At 49.7% G+C, this 24116-nt stretch overlaps 10 protein-coding genes across 10 annotated transcripts; 6 read left to right on the forward strand and 4 right to left on the reverse strand.

Annotated features, from left to right (window-relative positions):
• Positions 1 to 616: 616 nt before the first annotated feature.
• AKAW2_80063S (uncharacterized protein) lies at positions 617 to 3699 on the forward strand (the record flags this gene model as incomplete). The annotated part of the gene is made up of 3 exons (XM_041681042.1): positions 617 to 720; positions 783 to 2616; positions 2671 to 3699. 3 exons carry the CDS (start codon positions 617 to 619, stop codon positions 3697 to 3699), a joined length of 2967 nt encoding a protein of 988 aa, XP_041548024.1.
• A 1164-nt stretch (positions 3700 to 4863) lies between these two features.
• Positions 4864 to 5903, reverse strand: AKAW2_80064A (haloacid dehalogenase superfamily protein; the record flags this gene model as incomplete). The annotated part of the gene is made up of 3 exons (XM_041681043.1): positions 4864 to 5562; positions 5671 to 5830; positions 5884 to 5903. 3 exons carry the CDS (start codon positions 5901 to 5903, stop codon positions 4864 to 4866), a joined length of 879 nt encoding a protein of 292 aa, XP_041548025.1.
• Positions 5904 to 6177: 274 nt separating this feature from the next.
• Positions 6178 to 7121, forward strand: AKAW2_80065S (uncharacterized protein; the record flags this gene model as incomplete). Its single annotated transcript, XM_041681044.1, has 3 exons — positions 6178 to 6282; positions 6346 to 6969; positions 7020 to 7121. 3 exons carry the CDS (start codon positions 6178 to 6180, stop codon positions 7119 to 7121), a joined length of 831 nt encoding a protein of 276 aa, XP_041548026.1.
• Positions 7122 to 7614: 493 nt separating this feature from the next.
• On the forward strand, positions 7615 to 9353 carry AKAW2_80066S (putative carboxylesterase; the record flags this gene model as incomplete). The annotated part of the gene is made up of 5 exons (XM_041681046.1): positions 7615 to 7784; positions 7863 to 8141; positions 8198 to 8373; positions 8424 to 8785; positions 8844 to 9353. The coding sequence occupies 5 exons, from the start codon at positions 7615 to 7617 to the stop codon at positions 9351 to 9353; spliced, it is 1497 nt and encodes a 498-aa protein (XP_041548027.1).
• Positions 9354 to 9661: 308 nt separating this feature from the next.
• AKAW2_80067S (uncharacterized protein) lies at positions 9662 to 10592 on the forward strand (the record flags this gene model as incomplete). The annotated part of the gene is made up of 2 exons (XM_041681047.1): positions 9662 to 9756; positions 9803 to 10592. 2 exons carry the CDS (start codon positions 9662 to 9664, stop codon positions 10590 to 10592), a joined length of 885 nt encoding a protein of 294 aa, XP_041548028.1.
• Positions 10593 to 10823: 231 nt separating this feature from the next.
• AKAW2_80068A (uncharacterized protein) lies at positions 10824 to 13079 on the reverse strand (the record flags this gene model as incomplete). The annotated part of the gene is made up of 5 exons (XM_041681048.1): positions 10824 to 10873; positions 11044 to 12410; positions 12463 to 12740; positions 12788 to 12874; positions 12939 to 13079. 5 exons carry the CDS (start codon positions 13077 to 13079, stop codon positions 10824 to 10826), a joined length of 1923 nt encoding a protein of 640 aa, XP_041548029.1.
• A 915-nt stretch (positions 13080 to 13994) lies between these two features.
• AKAW2_80069A (uncharacterized protein) lies at positions 13995 to 14611 on the reverse strand (the record flags this gene model as incomplete). Its single annotated transcript, XM_041681049.1, has 4 exons — positions 13995 to 14148; positions 14231 to 14266; positions 14343 to 14429; positions 14586 to 14611. The coding sequence occupies 4 exons, from the start codon at positions 14609 to 14611 to the stop codon at positions 13995 to 13997; spliced, it is 303 nt and encodes a 100-aa protein (XP_041548030.1).
• Positions 14612 to 14784: 173 nt separating this feature from the next.
• AKAW2_80070A (putative sterol glucosyltransferase) lies at positions 14785 to 17679 on the reverse strand (the record flags this gene model as incomplete). Its single annotated transcript, XM_041681050.1, has 7 exons — positions 14785 to 14975; positions 15045 to 15691; positions 15762 to 16112; positions 16168 to 16531; positions 16588 to 16745; positions 16798 to 17494; positions 17559 to 17679. 7 exons carry the CDS (start codon positions 17677 to 17679, stop codon positions 14785 to 14787), a joined length of 2529 nt encoding a protein of 842 aa, XP_041548031.1.
• Positions 17680 to 18668: 989 nt separating this feature from the next.
• On the forward strand, positions 18669 to 21617 carry AKAW2_80071S (putative ubiquitin-protein ligase (Asi3); the record flags this gene model as incomplete). The annotated part of the gene is made up of 2 exons (XM_041681051.1): positions 18669 to 19103; positions 19164 to 21617. 2 exons carry the CDS (start codon positions 18669 to 18671, stop codon positions 21615 to 21617), a joined length of 2889 nt encoding a protein of 962 aa, XP_041548032.1.
• Positions 21618 to 22570: 953 nt separating this feature from the next.
• AKAW2_80072S (uncharacterized protein) lies at positions 22571 to 23410 on the forward strand (the record flags this gene model as incomplete). Its single annotated transcript, XM_041681052.1, has 2 exons — positions 22571 to 23111; positions 23184 to 23410. The coding sequence occupies 2 exons, from the start codon at positions 22571 to 22573 to the stop codon at positions 23408 to 23410; spliced, it is 768 nt and encodes a 255-aa protein (XP_041548033.1).
• Between the last annotated feature and the right edge of the window lie 706 nt (positions 23411 to 24116).

A 24116-nucleotide genomic window follows, 5' to 3' on the forward strand; every position in this document is an offset into this window, starting at 1 on the left:
CAACCCCTCCACCAACGTGAACGTGAATCTGTGAACCGGGATCTGTGAACGTGAATCCTGTGAATCCAGCCACGCCTACCAATATGTCTACTAAACACAGATAGAATCAATTTGAGCCTTCAACCAGTTTATTTTCCCAAATTCAGTGTTCTTGTTGCCTGGAGATGGGGTGGCTTGGTCTGGATTCTACTTTTCGGCCTTTACTATGGATTCTTTCTACAGTCCAGTGGATCCTGATTCCCTACTCAAAGGCAAGTGTGTTAATGTGTTTGTGATTCCATTCACAGGTAGTGAATAGCATGCAAAATTCACAAAATGCCTGAGTTTTCACACAGTACTTAACTTCTCTCCCCTTCCCTCCTCTCTTCTTTCCATATTCCTCGTGTCTACAAATCCTCATTCCTCAGAGTACAGAGCTTCTTGTGATCAATCAAACATCTTGCTTCACAGGCATATTGTAGCCCTAAGGACGTTGGATTTGCTTATTTCATCTACATCAACACTTTGGTCAAGTTGTCCTTGTTTATTCCTGCTTCTGGAACTTTCAAAAACGCGTTCAGGAACGAGTCTTCGGATATCTCGTCCAGCAAAGGACCAGTGTTGGTCATTTTTCGAAATGGCTACCTTTTCCCCTACAGGAGCACTGGTGAACGATGTGTCCTTCACTGACGAGGGAGAATTCGCGGCACTCTTTGAAGGTTGTATGTGGGCAAAGAACGGGTAAGTATCCGTTCGCTTGTTTCTGTCCTTTAGTGTCAACAGCACCTAATTTTATATACTAGTTGTAACTACGTTACAGCACCAGAAGGGCATACTAACAATGCTCAAACCTTTTCAATTCAAGACCTCCCAAGCACCTTCATGGCGCAGGACGCTGGTGTTTTTGGGGATCTTTCTGATCCGTTCTCTACGGGAGAGGATATAGAGCTGTCGGCATTGCCTCCGTTGGATTCAGAGCACAGTCATTCTGCAATCCTCGACAACGAAGTATCGCCTGAAATGGGGGATAACCAAACCAACCCCAATGAGGATATTGGTAATTTTGATCAGACTGCGGCTGCCCAGAACATGAATCCCGGTACTACTGGGGAGTCCACTGCTACGGCTATACCTCAGCCCGGAACCATGTCTGGAGACCTGAACCCTAACACTACTGGGCAATCCGCCGCTACGGCTTTGATGCATTCTGGGTCTGTGCCTGTAAACCAACATATGGGAAATTTGGCGCCTCCAGATGCCCGTGTAATTGCTTCTACTTACTTTACTGGTGGGATTGGCCCTATCATGGGTCCTATAAACGGTGTTCAGCAAACCACCTTAAAGCAAACACGCGAATCACTACCGAGCGGTTACTCTACCCTCCCTTGTTATGCTCTTGGGGCTGGTGTTGCTGTCAATAACTCGGGCGTCTCATTTACTGAGGCCGACAATGAGGACTTCTTTAATCGTGGAAACAATTACGCGAACAACGCTCCCAGCAACCTCGTGGGAAATGCCCCGGGCAACCATATGGATAACGTCTCAAGGAGCTCATACAACGCCACCCCCACTGACCAGGCCGCAAGCATGCTCGGCAATGTGACCGGAGTACAGGACGTCTCTTCAAACGCTTCTCAAAAGAGTACTCCACCTTCGCAGCCAGTCTATGCTGCTGGTGGGTCCCAGGGAACTACTATGCCAGCAAACCAAGTGGATAGAATCCGTTCTAGTTCTGGTTCTTCCGGCAATTCTGGTACGTCCCAGAAATGCAAAGCATCTTCGCCAGCCGATCAGATCACCGGCAATTCTGGAAGCCAGTTCACTGGACATCAGAACACCAGAAGCCAGCTCACCGGACATCAAATGGCTGGAGATCAATTCACCGGAAACCAAATGACTGATCTTCATTTTACCGGGAACCAGATGACTGAACATCAGTTCGCCGGAAGCCAGATGAACGAGCATCAGTTCGTCGGAAGCCAGATGACTGGACATCAGAGCATCGGAAATCAGATCACTGGATTTACACTCCAGCAAGGGACTCAAGTGTATCAGGGTACCTTCCCTTCTCAACAGGTTGCTTGCCAGAACGGTACCCTGATGCAATCTTCGCCGGAGTCTGGATCTGGACCAATGCACTCCAGTCCACCTGACTACCTCCCTGGCAAACTTGGGCAAGTTGAGGAATTCAACCAAGGCATATCATCTGGAAGCAATTCTGTGCAGCAGAACAGCCCCTCTGATGGTCATTATGCGCCCCCCAGTCAAGGCGAAGCCACCTTCCCAATGGATATTTCCGGCCAGCCTGTCATGACCGCCCAGGCCACTGTTCATAACCCACAACCAAGCCCCGTTTCACTGATGGACCAGCTGATGAACCCGGAAGCTTATAATATGGACTGCGGTACGCTGTACTCTTCAGTCGAGGAAGCCAGGGCAGCACGCCCGGTGCAGGATGGCGTTCGAGAGGACACTACCCTGCCCACCAACGATTTGCAGAAACAAGCGATTGTTAGGGCCCTCACCAAGGCGATGCTCAGTTTCAGGAACGCCGAGGATAACCCTGGCATGATTAAGCCTTTCAAAGAGGGAAAGTATAGCGCCGAGAGAGTCGAGTGTGTGTGCTGGGAGATACTGGTAAGTCGTGAACCCAGGCGATACTGTTGTGTAGTGTATTAACGTTGCATTTAGGACTGTGTTATCACCAGGCAAATCTCGGGCTCGTTGTTGGCAGCTCATGGATTGAAGAGAAAGATCACGAGCGATTTGCTGACGTTCGCTGAACGCATGACTAAAGTTCTAGATTGTCTCGAAACCCAAAAAACAATCTGCAAGCATCTATTAGATGCCCCATACATGCATCAATTTGTTGATGATCCGCAGGCTGCTCAAAAGCGTGTCATTGCCAATAAGACTTTGAACAAGCGCAAAGGTGAAGTGATGAACGCGGGCAAGCAAGTTCTCGGAGCCAGAAAGGCAGCTGAGTCTACCACCATCAACCAGCCGGTTAGGGTTGCAGCGGCTACAATGTCCACAGCGTCTGCTATGCCTACCATGGCTACCGTGCCTCCAGTAAACAACGCCGGTGCTGCAATGACCCCAAACAACACCCCGGGCAACATTGCAACGACCGGAAGAAACCCTCAACCTGCCACTCCATCCAACGCGACCCAGCAGATGAACGTTATGGCCCCTACCAACAAAGTGAGATACCAAATGGCGATGAGCGCAGGAACCCCTACACCTGTTCCACAAGTCAGACCAGGCCCACAGGGATACCAGTCGGTACCCTTGAACAGAGTTGCTGCTGCTCAAGCCTATAGCAACCGTATGATGGGCCCAACCTCTCATCCAAGACAAAATGCCGGGTCCGTCACAATGCCTCCAACCGCTCAGGCGTCTCCTCATCCGTACGACCCAGAAGTAACAATCAAAACCCTGTTGGGACGAAACTTGATGGTCAATTACAACCAACTCGCCTCGCAATCTCATCCATACTCACAGATGGGCTACCCACAACAGATGGGAGATCCGGTCCAAATGGGACACCAACCTCAGATGGGCCACCAATCCCAGATGGGCCATCGAACTCAGATGGGCCACCAGCCACACATGGGACATCAGGCACAGATGCAAGGTCCTGTATCAGGTACACGTAAGCGCAGAAGGGAAGAAACGGACGTCGAGGACGATTCTCCTTCGGCCAAGCGGCAGCATTAATTGCGCCTTAAACTTAACAACCTCTTGTCGAAAAGATCATCGAACAGGCTCATACGATAGAAAAGGGACTCGACGACACCAGTTGCTTGTCAATACACTACTCAACGAACCTTTGAACATAATAACAAACTCTACATAAGACAGCAACGCGAAAGAACTTGGTGCTCGTTATGATACAACTCTCAAACCACTCTGGACACAACACATAATATCTACACGCAGAGAGCGTGCGACAGCACAAGTTGCTTGCCAATAATATAATTTACGAATGTTTACGACGATAACAGGCTTTTACGACAGAAAGGAATGGACAAGAGGACTTATGTCTTACGAATACATCTCTCATCTCGATTTACAAGAACCATACACCTACCCATAATACAGTCAAGACCGATACACCATCTACTACATCTAATTTGGTCTACGAATCTTACGAGCTACGAAATCTACAGAGGTATTTGGCAGTTGTAGTTGTTTTGTGATACCCCAGTCGATGATACCCAACTCCGACTCGCTTTCTGGCGTTGCCATTGGAATACCACCCATCTTCTTTCTTCTTTTCTCTCGTGACTGGAATACTTTCGCATTGGCTCTACACTCAGAATTCTCTACTGCATTGTCTCGAAAGACCACATTCAGAAGATGCGCCCTTTGGAAAATTGAGGCTAATGTGTACGACAATCTGGTCGTCACTTTTGATTAAATCGGTGCTGAGCTGGTCTCATGCACTGTTTTTGCTTCAATCTACTTCAACATTTGTTTCTTTTTCGCTTTCCTTCAGGTACATGCCTTTCTCCCGTTTTTGTAAGAGTTCTGGTGCTTAATGTTTCCTTTTTTGCTTTCTTTCATTTTTCTAATATGGTGGATTTCGCGGGAAATTGATTTTACTTGCTGCTTATGGGATTTGATTTTCTGCTTTTGTTGTTTTCCAGTTACGTATTTGATTTTATTTGATTTTCTGCTACAGTGGTGTTGTTACACACTTGATATTATTTAAATTTTCTGCTTCTGAGATTTGTTTTTCTTTTGCTTCTGCGTTATCCTTCGGGGTACATAGTCTTTCCTATTTTCTCACGGGTATCAAATCTTCGCCTGACGTGGCTGTACATTTCTAGATTGCCAGAAACTTCATGTCTATAATAGCCCGGTAGACAAGAAATGAAATCACGCAGGTTTAATTCCATAACGTTCATATGGGAAATTCTCCAAAGAAGGCAACAACTCTCCCCACCCATCACCAATCTCACCGGGCTTACCGGCACTCTTCAACCGACCGGCGACTAGTTCATCGGCCTCACGCTCCGGCTCGGTCTTCTCTTCTTCCTTATGTTCCCCAGTAAGCCCAGCCAGCACCTCTTCCTCACGCCCCTTATACGACTCCAACAATCCGGGATGCGGGACCCAGACAACCCGCATACCGGCCCTCCGACCGGCCTCAACGCCAGGCACCGCGTCCTCAAAGACCAAACACTCCTCAGGCTTGATCTCGGTCTCTCCCTTTTCGCGCAGGCTCGAGTTGATGGTTTCTAGCGCGAGCAGATAGATATCGGGAAGCGGCTTACCCCGTCCCTTGCCGATGCGGGGATCGTCGCCCAGGACCTGTTGGGATTTGGGGAATGCGGAAAACAACTCGCCCAGATGGCTGGCCTTCAGCTTGAAGTTGCGGCTGTGGGAAGAGGTGGCCAGGGCAAGGTGCACGGGCTGGTCAGTGGTTTGAGTGGAAACAAGCTTGGCGAGGAGCTCCCTGACGCCCGGAAGGGGCTGGGATTGAGGGAAGAATTTCTCCTGAAGGGCGGATTGCTTCGCGGCGTATTCTTCGGGAGAGATGGGGAGCTGGGCCCATTGGTGGAAGATACGGCTGGCCTGGAATGGACAGTCAGAGGAATGAATATAGGAGATGGGAAGGAGGGTAGAGCATATGGGATGAACTGCAGTGGGGAACTCGGAAGATGGGAAAGGGAGTGTACTTACATCTGGTTGAGGACGACCCTGCAATTGAGCCTTGATAGACCACGGCAGCAAAGGCTTTCCATATTCCTGAAGAATGGCATTGGTGATATCCGTGTATTTGTCCTCGGAGTCGATGAGCAGGCCATCCATGTCGAAGAGACATGCCCGCACGCGGGGTAGACTGGGTATCAATCAGCTAATTGCGAGCTATTTGAGCGGGTATTAAAGTCGTACTTTTGAGCCGAGCTAGGCATATTGCAGGTAGTCTCCTCGGATAATAGATGCGAGGATAATGCGTTCAGCGTTGATGGTAAACAGCAAATATGCACCTTGACCGTTAACGATGAATGAGTATCGGAGATCGGCAGAGAGGGGAAAATAATGCCTAAGGCAGGGAGGGGCAGCGGCATCTCCGACTCCGACTCGCCGACTCCGCGGAGCTGCAAGTAGCTTCTGGAACCACCAGAGCAGAGCAAACCACCAGTGGAATACACGGACTTGGTGAGCCTACAAACAATCAGGACAGATATGACAAACGACCCGAAGCAAAAAGCCGACAATGCGGCTAACAGTGACGGTGAAGAAGAAGAGGACGTGTTTCACGATGCGCGCTTCCCAGCTGAAGAAGAAACGGTGAGCATAATAACTTCCTGCCCCTCACTACCAGCAGGGTACTGATATGGATGCGAAAACCAGCGACTCTTAGGAGAATCCCATACCATCAAAGCCGAAGCCAATAAACTATTTACCGCAGCGTGTTATGACCAAGCTATCTCGTGCTACGACCGCGCCCTCGCCTCATGCCCCAACTACCTCGACTACGAAGTCGCCGTTCTGCGAAGCAACATGGCCGCATGTTATCTGAAACTTGAAGACTGGAAAGCGTCTGTCGACTCAGCGACAGCATGCATCGATCGCTTGGATAAGGTGGTTCCTCCTGCGACAGGGGCAGCAGATGTGGAGGGTGTCAAGGGAAAGCAGCCGCAAGAATCGAGTGGCGAAGACGCCGTCGTCGAGATAACGGGTGACGATGATGAGGCCGAGGAAGAGCTGAAGCGGTTACAAAAGCAGGATGAGAGGAAACGGGATGTGCTGCGTATTCGCGCAAAGGCGCTCATGCGACGGGCGCGGGCGAAAATGCAGCTCGGTGGCTGGGGGAACCTGCAAGGGGCGGAAGAGGATTATAAGGAGTTGGCTGCCATGGATAATCTTCCACCAGAAGATAAGCGTATTGTGCAGAAGGCTCTTCGGGAGTTGCCTGCGAAGATTGGTCAAGCGAGGGAGAAGGAGATGGGGGAGATGATGGGGAAACTCAAGGATGTAAGTCGATGTGCTCCAAAGTTATCTAGCGACGTGCTAACAGACTCTAGCTGGGTAATGGATTCCTGAAGCCGTTCGGGCTGTCCACAGATAACTTCAACTTTGTGCAGGATCCGAAGACGGGTGGATATAGCATGAACTTCCAGTCTTGAACTTCCAGTTGGTTGATATGCTGATAGATTGGCTTGTTATGGTGCATCGCGGAGTCTGGATTTTTGATACTTGAGCGTCATATAAAATAGTCGTAATTTCACGCCAGACATGGAATTTCTTGGTAGACAATATCTACAAGTCATTGACAGGACGGTAGTGGGTATTAATTACTACTATTAAAGTCGCGGCCAAGTAACGGAGTTTGGGCCATGCCTTATGTTGAGCGCAGCAAAAGCGACGCAACACCCATGAGTCTGGAACCAGTCGCTTAGCAGCTGCAGCGTCGGCCCGAGTGTCAACAGAGCCGGGGGCAGGGTGATAACAAAAAGGGTCAAGATGGACATGGGGATCCCCGCATATCCGCACGGGGGGATTTCCGAGGGGTTGCTATATCCTTAACTCCGGACTGCCATCAATTCAAGTCAATACTATTCCTCTCCACGATCACATTCCCCTTCTCCCTCTCCTCTCTCACTCTTCATAAATCACACAATGTCAAACATAGTCCAGACCACTACACACCTTGGTGAAATTCGCGGAAAAACCACGAATGGTGTCTCCCAGTTCTTGGGAATCAAGTACGCCACCTTGAAGAATAGACTTGCAGATGCCGAACTAGTCGAAAGTCGCGATGGAGGCGTTCTTGATGCAACTAAAGATGGGTAAGGCATTTGATCGTTAAAATCTGCACGGCTTCCTGGCTTCTCTTTTCGGTTACACACTAAACAAGGTCTTTATAGGCCCACCGCGATATCACCTCTAGCTGGTTGTGACTTGGAACTCAGCGCGATTCAACACACCCTACCCAAGAAGGAACTCACCCAGTCAGATGTGGACTGTCTGAACCTAAATATTGCTGTCCCTGCAGGCACATCTGCGCATTCGAAACTTCCCGTGTTTGTCTTCATCCATGGCGGTGGTCTCATAATTGGGGCGAATTCCTGGCCTCAGTTTGACTACGAGCGTTTCGTCAAGTTGTCCATTGACAATGAACTACCAATTGTTGCAGTATCAATCAAGTGAGTAGATTTATTGTGGCTATACACAAAACACGGGTTACTTAACGTTGATCAAGCTATCGTTTAGGACCATTTGGATTTTTGACCTCCGATGAACTGCGCAACGCTGGGTATAAAGCCAACAATGGACTTCGGGATCAGAGGGTGGCTTTAGAATGGGTACGCAGGCACATTGTGGACTTTGGAGGGGATCCCGAGAACATCACTGTCGCTGGGATGAGTGCTGGAGCAGGTAAGCCTTCTCTCGTTTCTCCTCTAAAGGAAGGGAACTGAACAGTATAGCCTCTGTCACATTCCATCTCGACTCCGAAACACCGCTATTCAAACGCGCTATCTTGATGAGCGGCTCTCGGTTCTTTGTCCAGGCTCTGCCATACGACGCGCACGAGGGCAACTATCAACACGCGATGTCGGCACTTGGATTGCAAAATGCTACGTCGGACGAAAGGATCAAGGCCCTTTTGGAAATACCGGGCCAAGATCTGCTTGCTAAACTTCCTTCATCTGTCTTAACTGCTCCTGCGGTTGATGGAGATATGGTTCCGTCTGCCGTAACATATGCGCAGGTAGCTGATCAGGCAAGCGATATCCCCAAGGGAAAACAGTGGTGTCGCGATATATTGATTGGTGATGCCCAGTATGATGTGAGTGGTCGGAGATTACAAATATTCAGGTATTTTGAACTTACACTTACTTTTCTAGATCAACATTCTCGCTATCCTACTGCCTCATTTGAAGAACGCATGTGCAGGGCGATTTGCGAAAGCCGTTCATTCCGTCTTTCCCACCAAGCAAGAACTAGCGACGCAGATACTGGCAGGATACGGGTTGACTGCCGAAACTACGGACGATGAGGCTTTCCCTGCAGTCCTCAACTACCTTAACGATATCTTCATATTGGCGCCAACGCTGACATACACGCGTGGGTGGAAAGGGCATACCAATGTCTACTACTTCAACGAGGGAAATCCTTGGGATGGACCTTGGAAGAGCAAGGCTGGCCACATATTGGATGTCGCTTACCTATTCCAGAATTTTAGAGATTTTTTGACTCCTCCGCAGCAGAAGATAGCAGCTGTGTTCGCAGTTGATTTCTTCAAGTTTTGCCATGGCATTAGACCATGGCCTGCCGTGATTGACGGCGACATCGAGAAGGATTTACGGCGCGAGTCTACGGGCCCTCCTCTGAGGGAGAGACAGTTGCACAAGTAGCTCAAGCCTTTGGTGACTCCACCCGACGAAGGTCGGTTTTATTCGATCTATCTGACGTAGCGTCCTTGGATGAAATGGCAAGGGTCGCTGCCGTATTCATGAGAAGTTAGTATTGCAAGATTTTAATGTATGAGACGTGTAACTTGCAAGGGAAAGACCAAGGTTGCGACTTCCTTATTGAACAGGAGGAACGCCTAGACTGCAATCATTAACCCTTTCTCAACAAACCAACTCTTCTACGTTTTCTTCCACACACGGACCTAAATATCCTAATTATTCCTATTGTCTCATTTTTATACTCTCCTATAATGCAGCAGAAAAGAATACTGCTTCCAGGGGAACCTGTACCTTACGACCCTTCACGCCCATGGTTTCCGCAATATGGTGCCGGCAATGGAGAAGGGTAGGTGACTGTCACCATGAAACGCACAGTTTGATAACCATCGAAGGACTCCCTACTTTCGAGGCAACATTATAATATTGAATTCCGTCAACTACTTCCAAGGCCAGCCAATATCATTGACATGCCGAATCGTGGACGTGCATAAACCCTTTTGGAAGGCGTGTGCGGTGACCGTCCAAGTCGAGGGGCCTCTGGGCACTTTAGGCGGAACACTATATGTCAGAATGTTCGACAGACGCTTTACACCAGGCATGCGATTGAGGTTTGGCTGTCCGAATTGGTGCCATGCCATCGAAGCGGGATATCGGAATTATGGCTCATGGCCAGCCATGCCGAATACACAGCCATCAAGTAATCCTGCAAGAAGTCAAGATTCACAAAATACTCTTAGCTTGAATCAAAGAGAAGAGCGTCTCCAAAGGGCCATGATGTATTACTACGAGACGGAACTGCAAGCGTACAACAATCTCCGTGACCTTCAAGTGGGACACATCCCCAAACTGCTTGGTACTGTTACGATGACATGGCAAGTAACGAATGAAATGGGGTACACTTTCTTTGGATCCTGCCCTGGATTAGTTCTCATTCCTCTCGTCGGAACCCCCTTCCTCGATATGCACTACATCTTACAGCACACGTGGCAGTACATTTTCAGGGATCTTTGCAACATCAGACAAATTCTGCAGAGTCGAGGCTGGCATAGAATTGATACGACCCCGAGGAATCTTATCATCGTTCCATGTCATCCCTGGGGCCTTTTCAAAGTGGTACTGCAGAGCCTGCAACTGAACGACGGGTCTGGTGAAACTGGGACGTCAATCACATTTACGCCTTGAAGAGCTGTCACGCTGGTTCAAGGCGTTTGCAGACATGAATTCATGCTGAAGGGATCATCACGAGATGACTATCATTAGTAGAGATAGTAGGGTGTTTCAAGTTTCGGACATTGGGGCTTTTGGAGTTTTGATTACAATTGATGCCCTCAATACTTAGCTTAAGTAGCTCATGATTAGTCTGCAAATTTTAAAATTGGCTTGGGAAGACATATGGAAGAGAAACCCATTCGACTAGACAAGTGTATCAAATGGTAATTGGGTATGGGCAATCCAGCGCCAGTCTGTCTTCAAAATTATTCATTTTCATAATCACAATTAGTAACACACACACACACACACACACACACACACACACACACACACCAGAACGACTCCGGACTAAACACCATCCCTCTTCCACACACATCTTAAGAAACAGTCGCGTTAACCGTAGTATTTAGGAATCCCGAACCCAGCTTCGTCTCCGTAGCCTTAATCAGCGCCTCGACGGCATTATCAAAGCTCGAAAACATCTGACCCACCACTGACTCACCACAGGTACTTTCCCTGGGATTCGTGCTGGTATCCCTAGTAGTGATAGTATCCCGCTTCTTAAAGCTAATGCCTGGGGTAATCTCCACACAATTATACTGCGACTCAGCAGCACGCAACTGACAGATCTCGTCCGTCTTACAGTCACCCGTACAGTCAGAGACATCCCATCCACGGCTCTTACGAGCATAGTAGTCCTGGAAGACGGAGTCATCATTCTCGAAGAGAACCGTGACATTGTGCCAGAAAGCCGGGGTTAGTTCAGCGGCACTGTCAGTAACGGGCGGGTCAAGTAGCGATCCGTAGGTCTCCTTAGCTGAGTAGTATTTCTCCCATGTGGGGTTTGTCTGGTATGTTGAGCTGGACATGTTGGTGATGTATTCGGTGAAGTCGAGGACACCAAAGGTGACGGGGTCGACGGAGTAGACGCGGAACGCAGGGTTACCGGAGGTGGGGGTCATGGCGGGCATGATGTAGGACATCATGGATGCGGTGTCTGCGGACTGGTCTGTGTAATTGGAGTAGGCGAGTTCGAACTCGTCTTTGTGGGTGTGGCCGTAGAAGACGGCGGCGATGGTGGCGTCGTAGCGCTGGATGATCTGGTTGAAATAGTTGGAGGCGTCGTGGAAGGTGTCGCCGGATCCCATGGGCATGTGGCCCATTAGCCAGACGCGTTCGCCGGCTGTTTCTGCTGCGGAGAGCTCGTCGACGAGCCAGGCGAGCTGGCCACTGGGGTCTTTTTCCATGGTCTTTTCGTAGAGCCAGAAGTTTTCTTTGTAGTAGAGGTTGGTGTTGAAGGAGATAATGCGCAGGTTTCCGCCGGAGTATTTGACTGAGTAGGCGCCGTAGTCGTCGGCTGTGCTGGCGGCGGTGGATCCGATCCATTGGCTCCAGTCGGAGGAGAGGGTGTCGTAGGCCCACTGGCTGGAGATGGTGGTGTCGATATCAGCTGGCGGGAAGGAGTTCACTGGGGCGCAGTCGTGGTTACCGGTGACGCCGTAGACGAGGTCGAAGTAGTCGGCCATCCGGGAGTTGTAGGCATCGTTTAAGTCGTTGGTTACTTCGGTTTCGTTGACTAGCCAGACGGCACCTTCGACGACGTCGCCGGTGAAGATGACGAACGAGGCGTTGGGAACGAGGTCGTTGATAGCCGAGTACATGCTCTCTTCCAGTGTGAGGGGGGCATCGCAGTTATGGTTTCCGTATTCGCCTGCCGGATAGTCTGTCACACCAGGGTTGTCGGATGAAGTATAGGGACGGCAGCAAATGGGCTTGGTGCAGTTGTAGCTGGCAGAATGGTTAGTTGTTGTCTTCCCACAGCTGGGTGAAGATCGCATACTTAGCGCCAGTCTCGTACGAAAGATCAACGTGGATGTCGCTGATGTGGACAATTTGCAGAGGAGTCTCTCCGCTTGGTGCTGGACGTGACGCATTTGCGGGTTTGGCAGATGGGAAATCCACGGTATATTCAGCCACTGCAGGGTAATCGCAGAGCCCGAAAATAGTTGTACAGAATAGAACCGCTGTCTTTGAGGGAACGTCCATGTTGCGCAAGTCATGAGCCAAGATTGGGCCTTCACGGGCAATTGCGCCCTCACAGACATCGTCGTCATCAACCTAGAAGTTTTAGCTTGGTTCAACAGAGAAGTGATTTGGAAGCCTACCCCAGCTAAGATGCAGACTTCCGTGATCACATCGACAAAGTCGTCATTGCCCAAGTGTGCAAGGGCCTGCAGAACAACAAGAAGAGCCTACGAGTATGTACGAAGAGTGAGCATAAAGCGCTATATTAAATTGCCCAGTGGAGCGACAAACCTCACATGCCGCACAGGTGGCAGCATCCTCGATATCGGTCAAGATCTCGCTGACTGTCGACCTTTTGGCGATCCCCGTCTCGGTAGAAGCGAGAGCAACACCGGCAAGGGCCCCAAAACACAATAAGCCTGAAATTCTCATTTAGCCTATTATCAAGATTGGTGCAAGAGACGGAGTTGTTGTTCAACAGCCCAAAGCCAAGGGTTTGTTGCGCGCCTTATATAGGTTCGACCATATAGGACCGACGATCATAGCCCATGGAGGGTGGTGCCTCTGCCAGTACCCCCTGATCACCTGTCAAAACGCACATAGTATAGATCATCCATATGACACTAAATGGATGTGGACGAAAATCGTTCCGCTTTTCTGCACGTTCTTCCGAGCTCCGCAATGATTGAATGGTGGGTAAATAGCCGGTGGAGATAGGGCAGCGTGGGCTTCATGACAGCGAGGGCATGCCGAGGCCCTTGTGCTGCCGATTGGAGGACAGGCTGGCGTCTGACCCGGACAGAAATTAAAACCAATTTAGCTCTGCAAGGGCAATGGATGAAAGCCGGATTGTCACGGAATTGGTTGCACGCTAATGTGGATAGTGATAAGCAATCTGGTGAATGTCTCGGCGACGCCTTCCCGTCCTAGTTTGGTATCGGACGCTATCTCCTGTCACCTTATGCACGACAATATGCCCCAATTTTGTACATCGAACCAGGAATCTGAGCAGAGACGTATTTTCCACTTTTCTTTGACTAGCAGATGTAAATATCCAAAAGGGTTAAGCAACTGGCAGATTCCTTGAATGACACATAATCCAATCATCGATAGGCCAAGGCTCACGATTTATATTTGAGGAAGCCCTGCTGATCAGTCTTAAGGCGAAAGCGAGACGGTCTGCCAGCTTTTCTATGGAGTCAAACTGGGAATCACATCCAGTAGCACCGTCTCAATCCTTTAGTGACAAAGGCGACGTTACTGCTGCGAAGGAAGAAACAGTCCCATGCCTTCTCTTTCAGGTCTCTATGATCTCCTGAAGCAGTCGTTTTTTTGTATGAGATATAATCAAACATTGTGATACGTCGTCCGTAAAAAGTCGCTAGCCCAGGAAATAACGGTCGGGAAGAAGATAAAATAGCTTTTGACACGACACAAGTACTTCACGGGGCCATTGGCGCCAATATCATAGGCATGGTAGGTGAGATGCATTTGTTCCTGGCTTTTTGTGACAGCAAGATCAGCCCATATTTGTCCAGTTTTTAGGTCTGCTACTAAATCGAGTCGGACCAACATGGACTTACGATATCAGATCAGGTAAGCTGTGGGATGCAACAGTGCTGCAGGAACGCGATCAAAAGGTCAGCGAAAGTACACTTTGATGAGAATTATACGCTGCAAAATAGTGTTCAGTACCGGCAACACCATGTGAGCTTGTCGCGCTCGCTGAGACCCTCAGATGCTGCACTGCGCTGCTTCTCAAGTACTAGCGGTCTTATCACTCTGATATTGTCAGTGTCTGCAAGGGCTGTCTGTTGCCGAATCTGCAATCTTGTAACACTGCTGTTCGGAGGAAGGAAGGAGTTAGTGAGTGGGAGATGCGGGCCCGATAGAAGGCTTTATCTCTTCTTGGTTTGCACCCTACTCTACTGGTTATACTCTGGATGTTCTTCGGGAGCAATCATATGGGCTTTTTGCGAGTTCATCTGGTAATAAATACTTTACATTGATAAACACTCTATAAGTGGGGACATTCCATATTAATATATATACTAGTAGTTTCCAGTTCACTGCTACATGGTAGGTATGATATCACGCCGGCTTACAGAAGCAAAGTTTTAGGGAATATCGTGAATCATCATCCAGCCAAAGCCTGGAACCTCCGTAACAGATACTGTTGCTCATCTTCCGACATGTAGGCTCGCTCTGTCATGGCGTATCCATCCCTGAGTCGGGCAAGAAGGATCGTCTTCCCTGTCTTAGACCTGACGGCTGCTTCAATCGTTTTCGTGATGCCTTGAAAAGGGTACGCGACAAGACCAATCCCAGCTATACGCAAATACCAATCAGCGATCATTCGATACGAGGTGGGCAATCATTCGAAAATATTGTACTTACCCGAAGGAACTTTAGTCGCAAGTCCAATGGTTCCTTTTGCAAATCCTTTAACGGCCCCTAACGCCCCTTCTTCCCTCGCGCCTTTGATGGGCTGATAGAAGAACCCCTTGAATCCATCTGTCATGCCATCAACAAAGTTCTTGCCGCCCATAGTAGCACCAGATTTCCAATCACGAACTGTGCCATACTGCTTAGGTTCCTCTCCATAGAGTCGAGGAACCTGTCGGAAACCCTCAGCAGCAGCATAGGGAATGTCTACCACCGCGCCTTTGAAGTATGCTCCGGTGAACTTGCCAAAGCCCTTAAGAGAAGCTCCAACCATACTTCCTGCCGTTGATAACGCGTGCTTATTGGGCCCATCGTTGATAGGAGTATCCGTATGCATCAGTTCAGAAGGCCGCCTACTTGCCTCGGAAAGAGCCGTGAGGGATCTAGAAGACGACGATGTTGTAGTTGTAGAAAGTGCAGATCCGCTCCGCGATATTGGTGGCTTTGGAGAACGACTGGATGTGTATTCCTTATATGGGTTGTATAGCATCTCGCCGGTCGACTTAAGCATTGCAGATCCTGTACTTGTAGTGGCAGAGAGAATGCCGGTTACGGGGTCCCAGCGACGGTTTTCGATATGTATCGGATTGATCGCATTGCTAGTACGAACCTCGAGTCAGCACATGCCAAATTATTTTACTAAGGCTCAATTGAGAAAATATTGCTCACCCCCGAAGCTCTTTTGCATTGATTCTGCCGTTGTCGATTAATAACTGAACGGCAACTTTAGAAAGGCCTATGCAATTCTTGGACCGCTTGTAAGTCCAAGTAGCAGGCTGATTAGGTATCAGGGAGCAACGCATCCTGTTCAGCGGGAGGTGGCGATGAAAGGATCGAACGGCTGCTGCTACTCCTGACTCATGCTGCATCTTCAAAGCAATGTCACGAGCGGAATCTGCTGCGGCTGGTCTCAGCGAGAAAGCGATTGCCCCAGCCAAATTCTCTGCGTTGAGGGAAGCATAAGGAATTGGCCTAGCTCCAGCGCCAGATCTTGCCACCATACTGCCCCAAAATGGTTGGCTTCAATAAGTTAGCATTCAGATTGGCAGGAAGTACTTTTCTATACAGTACTTACTCCCCAAAGAAGGGCACAATGGTGGTCGGTCGGCCGTTAGCAAGACCACACGCGGTTGTCCCAGCACCCCCATGGTGCACCACAGCAGCAACGTGCTTGAAAAGCCACTCATGAGGGCAATCATCAATGTAATAGACATTGGAACTGGGCAAACCACCTAGTCTGCTCCAGCCCCGTGATATAATGGCACGTACGCCAGTTCTCGCGATCGCTTCTAAAATGATCTCTGTCATTTTCTGAGGGTCATCAATCACGATGCTGCCGAAGCCTATATAAATGGGAGTCGCTCCCGATCTTAAGAATTCCTTCAAGTCGGGTGGCGGTTCGTACGATGGCATATCTCTGAAAAAGAAACCACAGACATCTAATCCATTAGTTTTTGATATATGCAGTAGCAACAACTATTCAAGGAGTGCCTACCAATATGAGCTGGCCAGTCTCGCGGCCTCGGGATCAAGGCGGGTGACCAACAATAAGTGAAAGGGATCTTCAACGTTTCAGCCAGCCTGGGGCCTTCCGTGGTTGGTACCGGTTCCAAATCGATGGATGCCCGCCATCGATTGATTACATCTCCCACCCTTTGCGATAACGTTAGCCATGAGTTTTTACCGATCCAGTGATTGCACGCACCCCTGCCATGTAAGCCATTCTACCACACCATAAGAAACCCAATTCGCCACATTTGGGTTCATATCGGAGGAGCTCAGGTTAGCAAGCGGGTGAGGGAAGGCCTTGGTACTAGTCCAAGGCATGGTGAACATAAGGTGAACCGGAATGCTCAAAGCCTGCGCACAATGGACATGGGCAAAACTAGGTGGATTTGCAATGATGGCATCTGCGACAAATGGGATCTTTGTAACAGGGTCATCTTCGATGCAAGACTTCCAGCAGCCATGAAGCATCTCGTTTACCATTGCCCTCTTCTTCTGGACTTCTCCAGCGCGCAAGCTGCTGATTCGAGGTATTAACCCGGGGTTCTTGACCATGAAGGCCATCAGCTCCGCAGGATCACCTCCGATAGGATAGAACTCAAGACCTGATTGAGTGACAAAATCAGAGAATACATCGTGTGTGGCGATTCGGACACGATGACCGTATTTTTGTAGCTCGGTCCCCAAGGCGATGAATGGTTGCACATCACCTCTGCTGCCCACAATTTGAATCACGATATTCAGTTGGATGTCAGGTTGCAGCAGCTCGTCCTTTACCGGTTGACCCTCGCAGTAATCTGGAGGTGGGTTTTGGAGATCTTCCTGCTGTAGCTCAATGATCGAGGCTAATGTTCTTGCCAGGCTTGAATCTAGATCGACATTGACGCGGCCATTGGCTTTGTTGATGGTTAATCCTTCTTCAAACTGCTATGCTCATAGTCATGGAAATGATCTGCTCACCCTGTACGTCTGCCGATTCGACCACAAGTCCACCATCAGTGTATGGTGAATAGGGCGGCGGTGCCTGGTCATATGATGATGAACCAGGGTTGCTATAACCCAGCCGTGGGATTTTTTCCATATCTCAACGGCACACCCAGTAGGTTGGAGCAACTTCCTATTGGAAGGAAGCAGTATTTGAAGAGAAAACTCCATGGCATCTTCTGGGAGGAGAGATATTTATGGTGATGAGGGACAGGCAATAAGCTTTGTGCAACCCCTGGTAGTGAGTCCCTGCTGTACTCCGTATTCGTTTTCCTTACGGGAAGTGGACTAGTGTGATACTGAATAGTCCACTAGTAGAACTACAGGGAGAATTCATCAGCTTGGCATGATGTTGAACTGCGATGGTACAGTTCTTCGAAAGTCGCTATGGCAGCGAGTAGCACTAGGAGACACTAGTTGATAAAAGTCGTGATTTGTGTTCTAGAAGGAAGAAAAGAAGGCTATATCCGCATATTACCGCTGCTAGCATTGATTGCTCAGTCCTTGTTATATTGCTACGCATCATGTGCAGTAGATCTTTACAATTCTAAATCTGGAGGATTAATCCGCGCCGCTACAGCAAATAGTGGTAATGAATGCATCGATTTCATGCAGAGAACGACAATTACCAGCAGAAAGAAGGAAGCAACCGCGGGATGATGCCGGGATGGCACGTGCAAATTCCGTGGCAATTACCTGATCCGGTTAGCGGCGGATGTCGGGGAACAAACTGGAGAAGGCGGGTTGCTGATGACGGTCCAAGATAGACCGACTTTAAATCGAACTACTTTGTATCTTACTGCTGCCTCTCCTCCATCCCCAACACACCTCGTTGCATGAGGGACTCGCTGTCCAACTCACTCGGGGGAAATGATTCCAGATATGCCACCGGCTCCTCTTGGCATGCTCGATCTCTCCCAGTGATATCGGATCACCCAAACCATTTACGATCGCCCCCTCTCCGTCTCCTCGCATCCGCGCGACACACTTGTACCCCCCATCCCACGGATGCTTACTATTGAGAGATTCGCTTTCCGGCTGAAACCAGATCGCTCAGGCATCGTTTCTGCTTCCTGAGCATCAGTCATGTCCATACTTCCATCGGCCGTTCCAGCCGCAACAGCTTCAATAACTGCTGCGCAGTCCCTGAACACCACTGCATCGATCGCCGCTCATTCCTCACTGTCCTCGTCATCGCGCGAACTCCTGTCGCTTCCATTCCGCGGACTCTCCCAGGCAGAGGCCTTTACATTCTCTACCGTGCCTAAGCAACTCGCCAAGCTAGTTGGGCTGCAGGATATGGCGACGCGATTTTGGGGGGCAGCTTCTGGGACGGGATTGGAGCCTGAAGCAGTACTGGCAACGCAGACAGCCGCTGACGCTGTCAGAGACGGCGTGGTTGATACCGCTGCCCAGGCTGATTCCAGTCTCCATTTCTCCGACATCCTACAGGCCGTCATGAAATTCAGTGGTTTCTTCTCGTACCTGACGAGCCGGTGGTCTTTAACTTGCTTTACCGTGGTAAATACCGATTTCCTCCGGCTAGTCGCTTCGTGAGAATGGTCAGGCTAATCTATCAAGGCTCTTATTTTGAACAGGATTACAATATATGCCTCCACTAGACGACACCTTAATCTGGATTGGACCAGGCGATTGGCTCTGCGCATCGTTCCTATTGTTCTTTTCGTCACTCAAATCTACGCACTTCTTCGGTCTATTCGATGTCAAACATCCCCAGAATACTCTACCATACGCTATGGCACGCCGGGTAAGCGCTTGCTATTCGATCATTCTGGCGGAGGGGGCTTCTTGCATGCCCTAAGCTCCACCCTATTACCCTGGGAAACAGATGAGCAGTCTTGCAGTGCGGTGCACATGGGCCGCCCTGTAAATGCATCGGACATATCATATGGCTCTTTCCGACTGCTCTGGCCAGTTTTCATCCGCCTCTGCCTCAGTCACTTTGTCGAGACCGTCTCTTGCGCTTTGCAGGGACGAGCAGTTGTCACAGAAGCTGGCATGTCTATTTTCGAACACTCGCTTGCCTTTGCAGAGGCAGAATCTGTAATCAGCCAGACTCTTGGTCTTGGTATATTTGGGCTGTCAAAGCAAAGCAGTGCGAAAGATGTCGCTGGAGAGGGCGGGCAATCTACCCTGCATATCCTGACTCGAACTCAAGCTTTGGAGCGAATGAATGTCACTCCCGAGCTATTGCTGATCGCGATGATCTCGTGTTGCAACAGTCTGACCTCAAACGTTCTAGATGTCATTGGCAGACAAAGTCGTTACCGCTTGGTGAATACCGCTTTTTGGGGCCTCTGCTTCATGTCGGCTATGGCATGGGGCTTGTTCGGCGGTTCTCCAGTTGGGAGCGACAGTGTCGTTTTGAAATTCCCGACTGTATGCATTGTAGGGTTCATTCCCCACCTTCTCATCCTGCTAGGAATCATCGCCTGTGTCTTTATATACGTGATTGCTCTGGTTATTACAGCGTTCTCGCTGCCTATGCAGACATCGGGCTCGTTGACACTTCGAGAAAGATTCTCCCTTGCACATGAGAATATGCAGGGCGCCAGCCAGATCCAGAATATCCGTATCAACTGGCATGAGGATTTCTACAGCACGCTGCTGAGGATCGGTTACACGGCTTTGACGGCTGCCAGCGAAGCAGTCTTTCTCAATGAAGGAAGGCGGGTTTCTGCGCGCAGGATGACTTGGTTGGAACAGGATAGGCTGGCCGAAATAGAGTCTCATCGCAAGCAGTCATCCTGGAACCCCCGCAGTGATCCTTCCGCGGATATGTGCTCTGAGAATGGGGAGTTAGACTTCGATATCACCGAGTCAACCATGGAATGGGAGAGCGGATACTCGCGCGAAAAGAAAATTGAGAAGCCAAAGCCAGGCTCCAGGCCTGTTCGCCCGCAGAATGATGCAGGTGGTGTGGGTACCTTCAGGGGCGTGGTTCGCTGTTACCATGGATTTGCGTTCTTCCGAGGCATCTTTTATCTTATCCTGAAGTGGGTTGCTTACGGTCTAGACAAGCTTCTCTCCCGGATGGGCATAACTGCCCGGCCACAGTGGTTGAAATCCGCAGTAGGGTCACCGAAGGACTCACAGAAGAAGAGAAAGGGCAGCCGCATGGATACTCTAGACTTTTGGATTTTGACAGATGATGGAGCTTTAGAGCTCCCCGACGACCATGAATTTGATGTAGAAAGAGAGATGCGAAAAAGAGAAAGAATCCAGGCCGCTGGCTGGGAGGAATCCGATGAACGCCGACTCGACGACAAACTCTACGGTTGGTGGAAAGTGGGAGGCTCATGGGGCAATCAGGACCAGAGCTCTGATTACGCACCGTCTGTTGACGACTGGGAAGACACTACGAGTGTCGTGTCCATGTCGACAACGGCCGGCTCCGAGTGGGAAGGATACGAATCCGACGGTCGTCGCACTCCCACTCAAGAAGACCCCTTTCCGGGTCGTTTCTCCCGAGAAAGTACTCCAGCTCAAGAACCGCTCGTGGACATCGGCGCCTTGGCACGACTGCTGGATCCTCGCGATCAAGAAAGCAGACACGAAGCGCGCATATTGTCTGCTCACCTGGCTGCTGGCCGGGAGGGTCGGATAATGACCCGTCGGCAGTTCCAAAAACATGTTGAACGGGACCGAGCCCAAATCCTGCTTAGCTCACGATTAGCACAGCCCTCCACACATGAGTCTACTAACGGCAAACGCAAGCCTACCTCTGAGGAAGAAGCCGAGCTTCTCGAAAACCTCATTCTCTCGCGAAGAGCCGAGATGCGGTCCGCTCCAAACGCAGACGAGCAGACGTGGGAATCGGGTGCCTCGGGTCTTGGACCCAGCGGGCCACCGTGCGTCATTTGTCAGACTAACCCCCGTTCGATCATCACTTGGCCATGTCGGTGTCTCTGTATTTGCGAGGATTGCCGTGTCAGTCTCGCGATGAATAACTTTGGAAACTGTGTGACTTGCCGCCAGGACGTTGCAGGTTATGTCCGGTTATGGGTCCCATAAGTCTTGTTTTCTTTTTCCGCATCGGCCTCGCGCTTGACATATCGAGGTCCTCATATAGCAACATTAGCGTAATTTGAATGCAAAGCGATAGATAGAGTGATCAATGTACATTGTACCATGTAGGACAATATACTGCAGTGCGGATATAGTAGTTTCCATCCACACAACATACTATATACCATTCCTTTTAAACTACATAGTACCTAACCAGTACTACCAGTAAAGACATCCAGACATCATTATCAATCAGTGTAGCCACAACAGAAACCACCCACTGAACCCTCTGCCCCTAAGCCCAACACCACAAACTGCAAGGACCCAGCACATCCATCACAACACCTTAGTGTTTCATTTTCTACATTAACACACAGCTGTTCACCTACTCACTCACCCACTAACAAAACCAACAAGCAAAATTCCCACTCATATTGAATACCAGTCTCACACTCTAACACACAAAGATGCTGCTAGCCCAGGTCCGAAACGCGCATTCACTGGCCATCCCTCGTCACATACATACATGCATGCATCGCTCGCGTAATGTATACTTCCTCACGTCAACACCGTCATCTACTATTACGGATTCTCTTCGTTCTATCTCGTTCTCTCGGCGTTATCGCGGCATACTCGTTTCTTCTCGGCGTGATCACAAAATACGCGCGTTCTCACCAACATTCAGAAGTTCAAAGGTACGATTCTTCGCTATCGACAGGACTGAACTGAACTGAACTGAACGGCTAATCATCATCTCGAATCCAGTAAGTGATGATGTGGTGGCAGTCCATTCCGGGGGATTTCTTCTCGCTCAGTTACGAGGAAAAGAAAGGCAATAGAAGAGGCTGACTGTGAGTCAATCCACAGATAAGGTTGCTGTCGTTGGGATACAACAGTAAGACAGATTCAATCTGAGAAAATGATAATCAGAAAATCTGACAAGAAATACCAGCGCAACAATGGCGTCGTCCTCCGATCATCCCCATGACAGAGAAAATAATCACGATCATAACAAGCCCAACAGACCGGCCTTGAAGATCGACACATCCATCACCGCACGTACTCCTACTACTACCACCGCGCGCGCCAGCGGCGGTACTGAGGTGCCGTCTCCAGAGACGTCTTCCCCACCGCAAAGTGCCGTTAGCTCGATGTCGACTGCATCGTCCATTCTATCTAGTTCGTCGAGGGAGTTCACATTGCAGCTCGTTCATACCAATGAGGCCGGTGGTGATCCCGACGACGATATCGTCATTCTGATGTGGCCTGTTACTCCTGTTTCGGCTCCAGCTCCTGCACCTTCTCCGGCTTCGCCGGTCAATGAGACTGCTCCCGCTGAGGATCAGGATCATGTCCAGGAGCTGGGTGACGGGGGTGTCCAGATAACTTGGTTCAACCAGGCAACCGTGGAGGATATCGTTACAGCTATGGCTGAAAGTCTGATCTCCAATGTGCCGGGCGCCGATTGTGACGAGGGTAATGTCGACCAGATGGATCAGAGTACGTTTTCTGGTAGTAGTGGGTTAGCCAGTCAGGAAACTATGAAGAAATATGCTAATGGGTACCATGAAGCACTCACTAATAGCGAGGGAGTCAACGACGACATCCACCAGGATACAGCGGTTACTGAGCCCTGCGACCCTGGCTACGACGCCGACACTTCGACTAACCTGGACGACGACAGTGACTATGAGATCGTCCATGCTTTCTGGGAAAACGTTGTCCGCGACGGCCACGATGATGCTGTCGAGCACAAGGAAGGTCATGGGCATTCCGCGTCGTCGTCCGTTCAAGAGTGACTGATTGGTGAGTGAACTCGCCCTGTCAGTCAGCTACCACACCCCCCAATCGGGACTGGGGAGGTGGTAGCTGACTGACAGCGAGGATCGCGTCTCGTGAAAAGTTCGCTCTTTGGCGTTTGGGTTTCTTTTCCGTTCGGTTTGAGCGTGGAGTAAAGGGAGTTCAGGATCAGAAGAAGGAAGAAGTTTTAGAGACTTGCTTTATTTCTTATTGAGTTGGAGTTGGGGGTGTTGTGTTGTTCAGCAGGTCTCGGTGGGTGGTGAGGGAAAGAAGAGAGGATGACAGGAGCTCGGGGGATCTGCTCTTTATGTATGCGGAGCTTGGAGCTAGCGTACTGTTGTTTACTGTCGTTTACGATAATAACGAGTTAATGTTGTCATCCTTGAAGGCTTCTCCTGATATTGAGTGTTCTTGGACTCGTTTTACGGGTGAGTATGTGGTGCAGTCGCCGTGCATTCAATTGAATGTGGTTTGTAGGTATGTTCCGGACCCGGCTGGGTCAGAGTTCTACAGTGATATCCTGCACACTCCAGCGCACTGCTGGGTTTGCTGGCTTAGGAAGCACATATTAGGGAGAAGTGGCAGTGCTATGCGCAGTATAGGCAATAAGATGACTTCAAAATCAATTCAGAGCTTTTTCTTGAACAAGACATCAATAATATTAAGACCATGTAGAGACATGGATGGGGCTCAGTAAGAACCCAT

This window comes from Aspergillus luchuensis, chromosome 8, assembly GCF_016861625.1.
Source record: "Aspergillus luchuensis IFO 4308 DNA, chromosome 8, nearly complete sequence".
NCBI classification, from domain to species: Eukaryota; Fungi; Ascomycota; class Eurotiomycetes; order Eurotiales; family Aspergillaceae; genus Aspergillus; species Aspergillus luchuensis.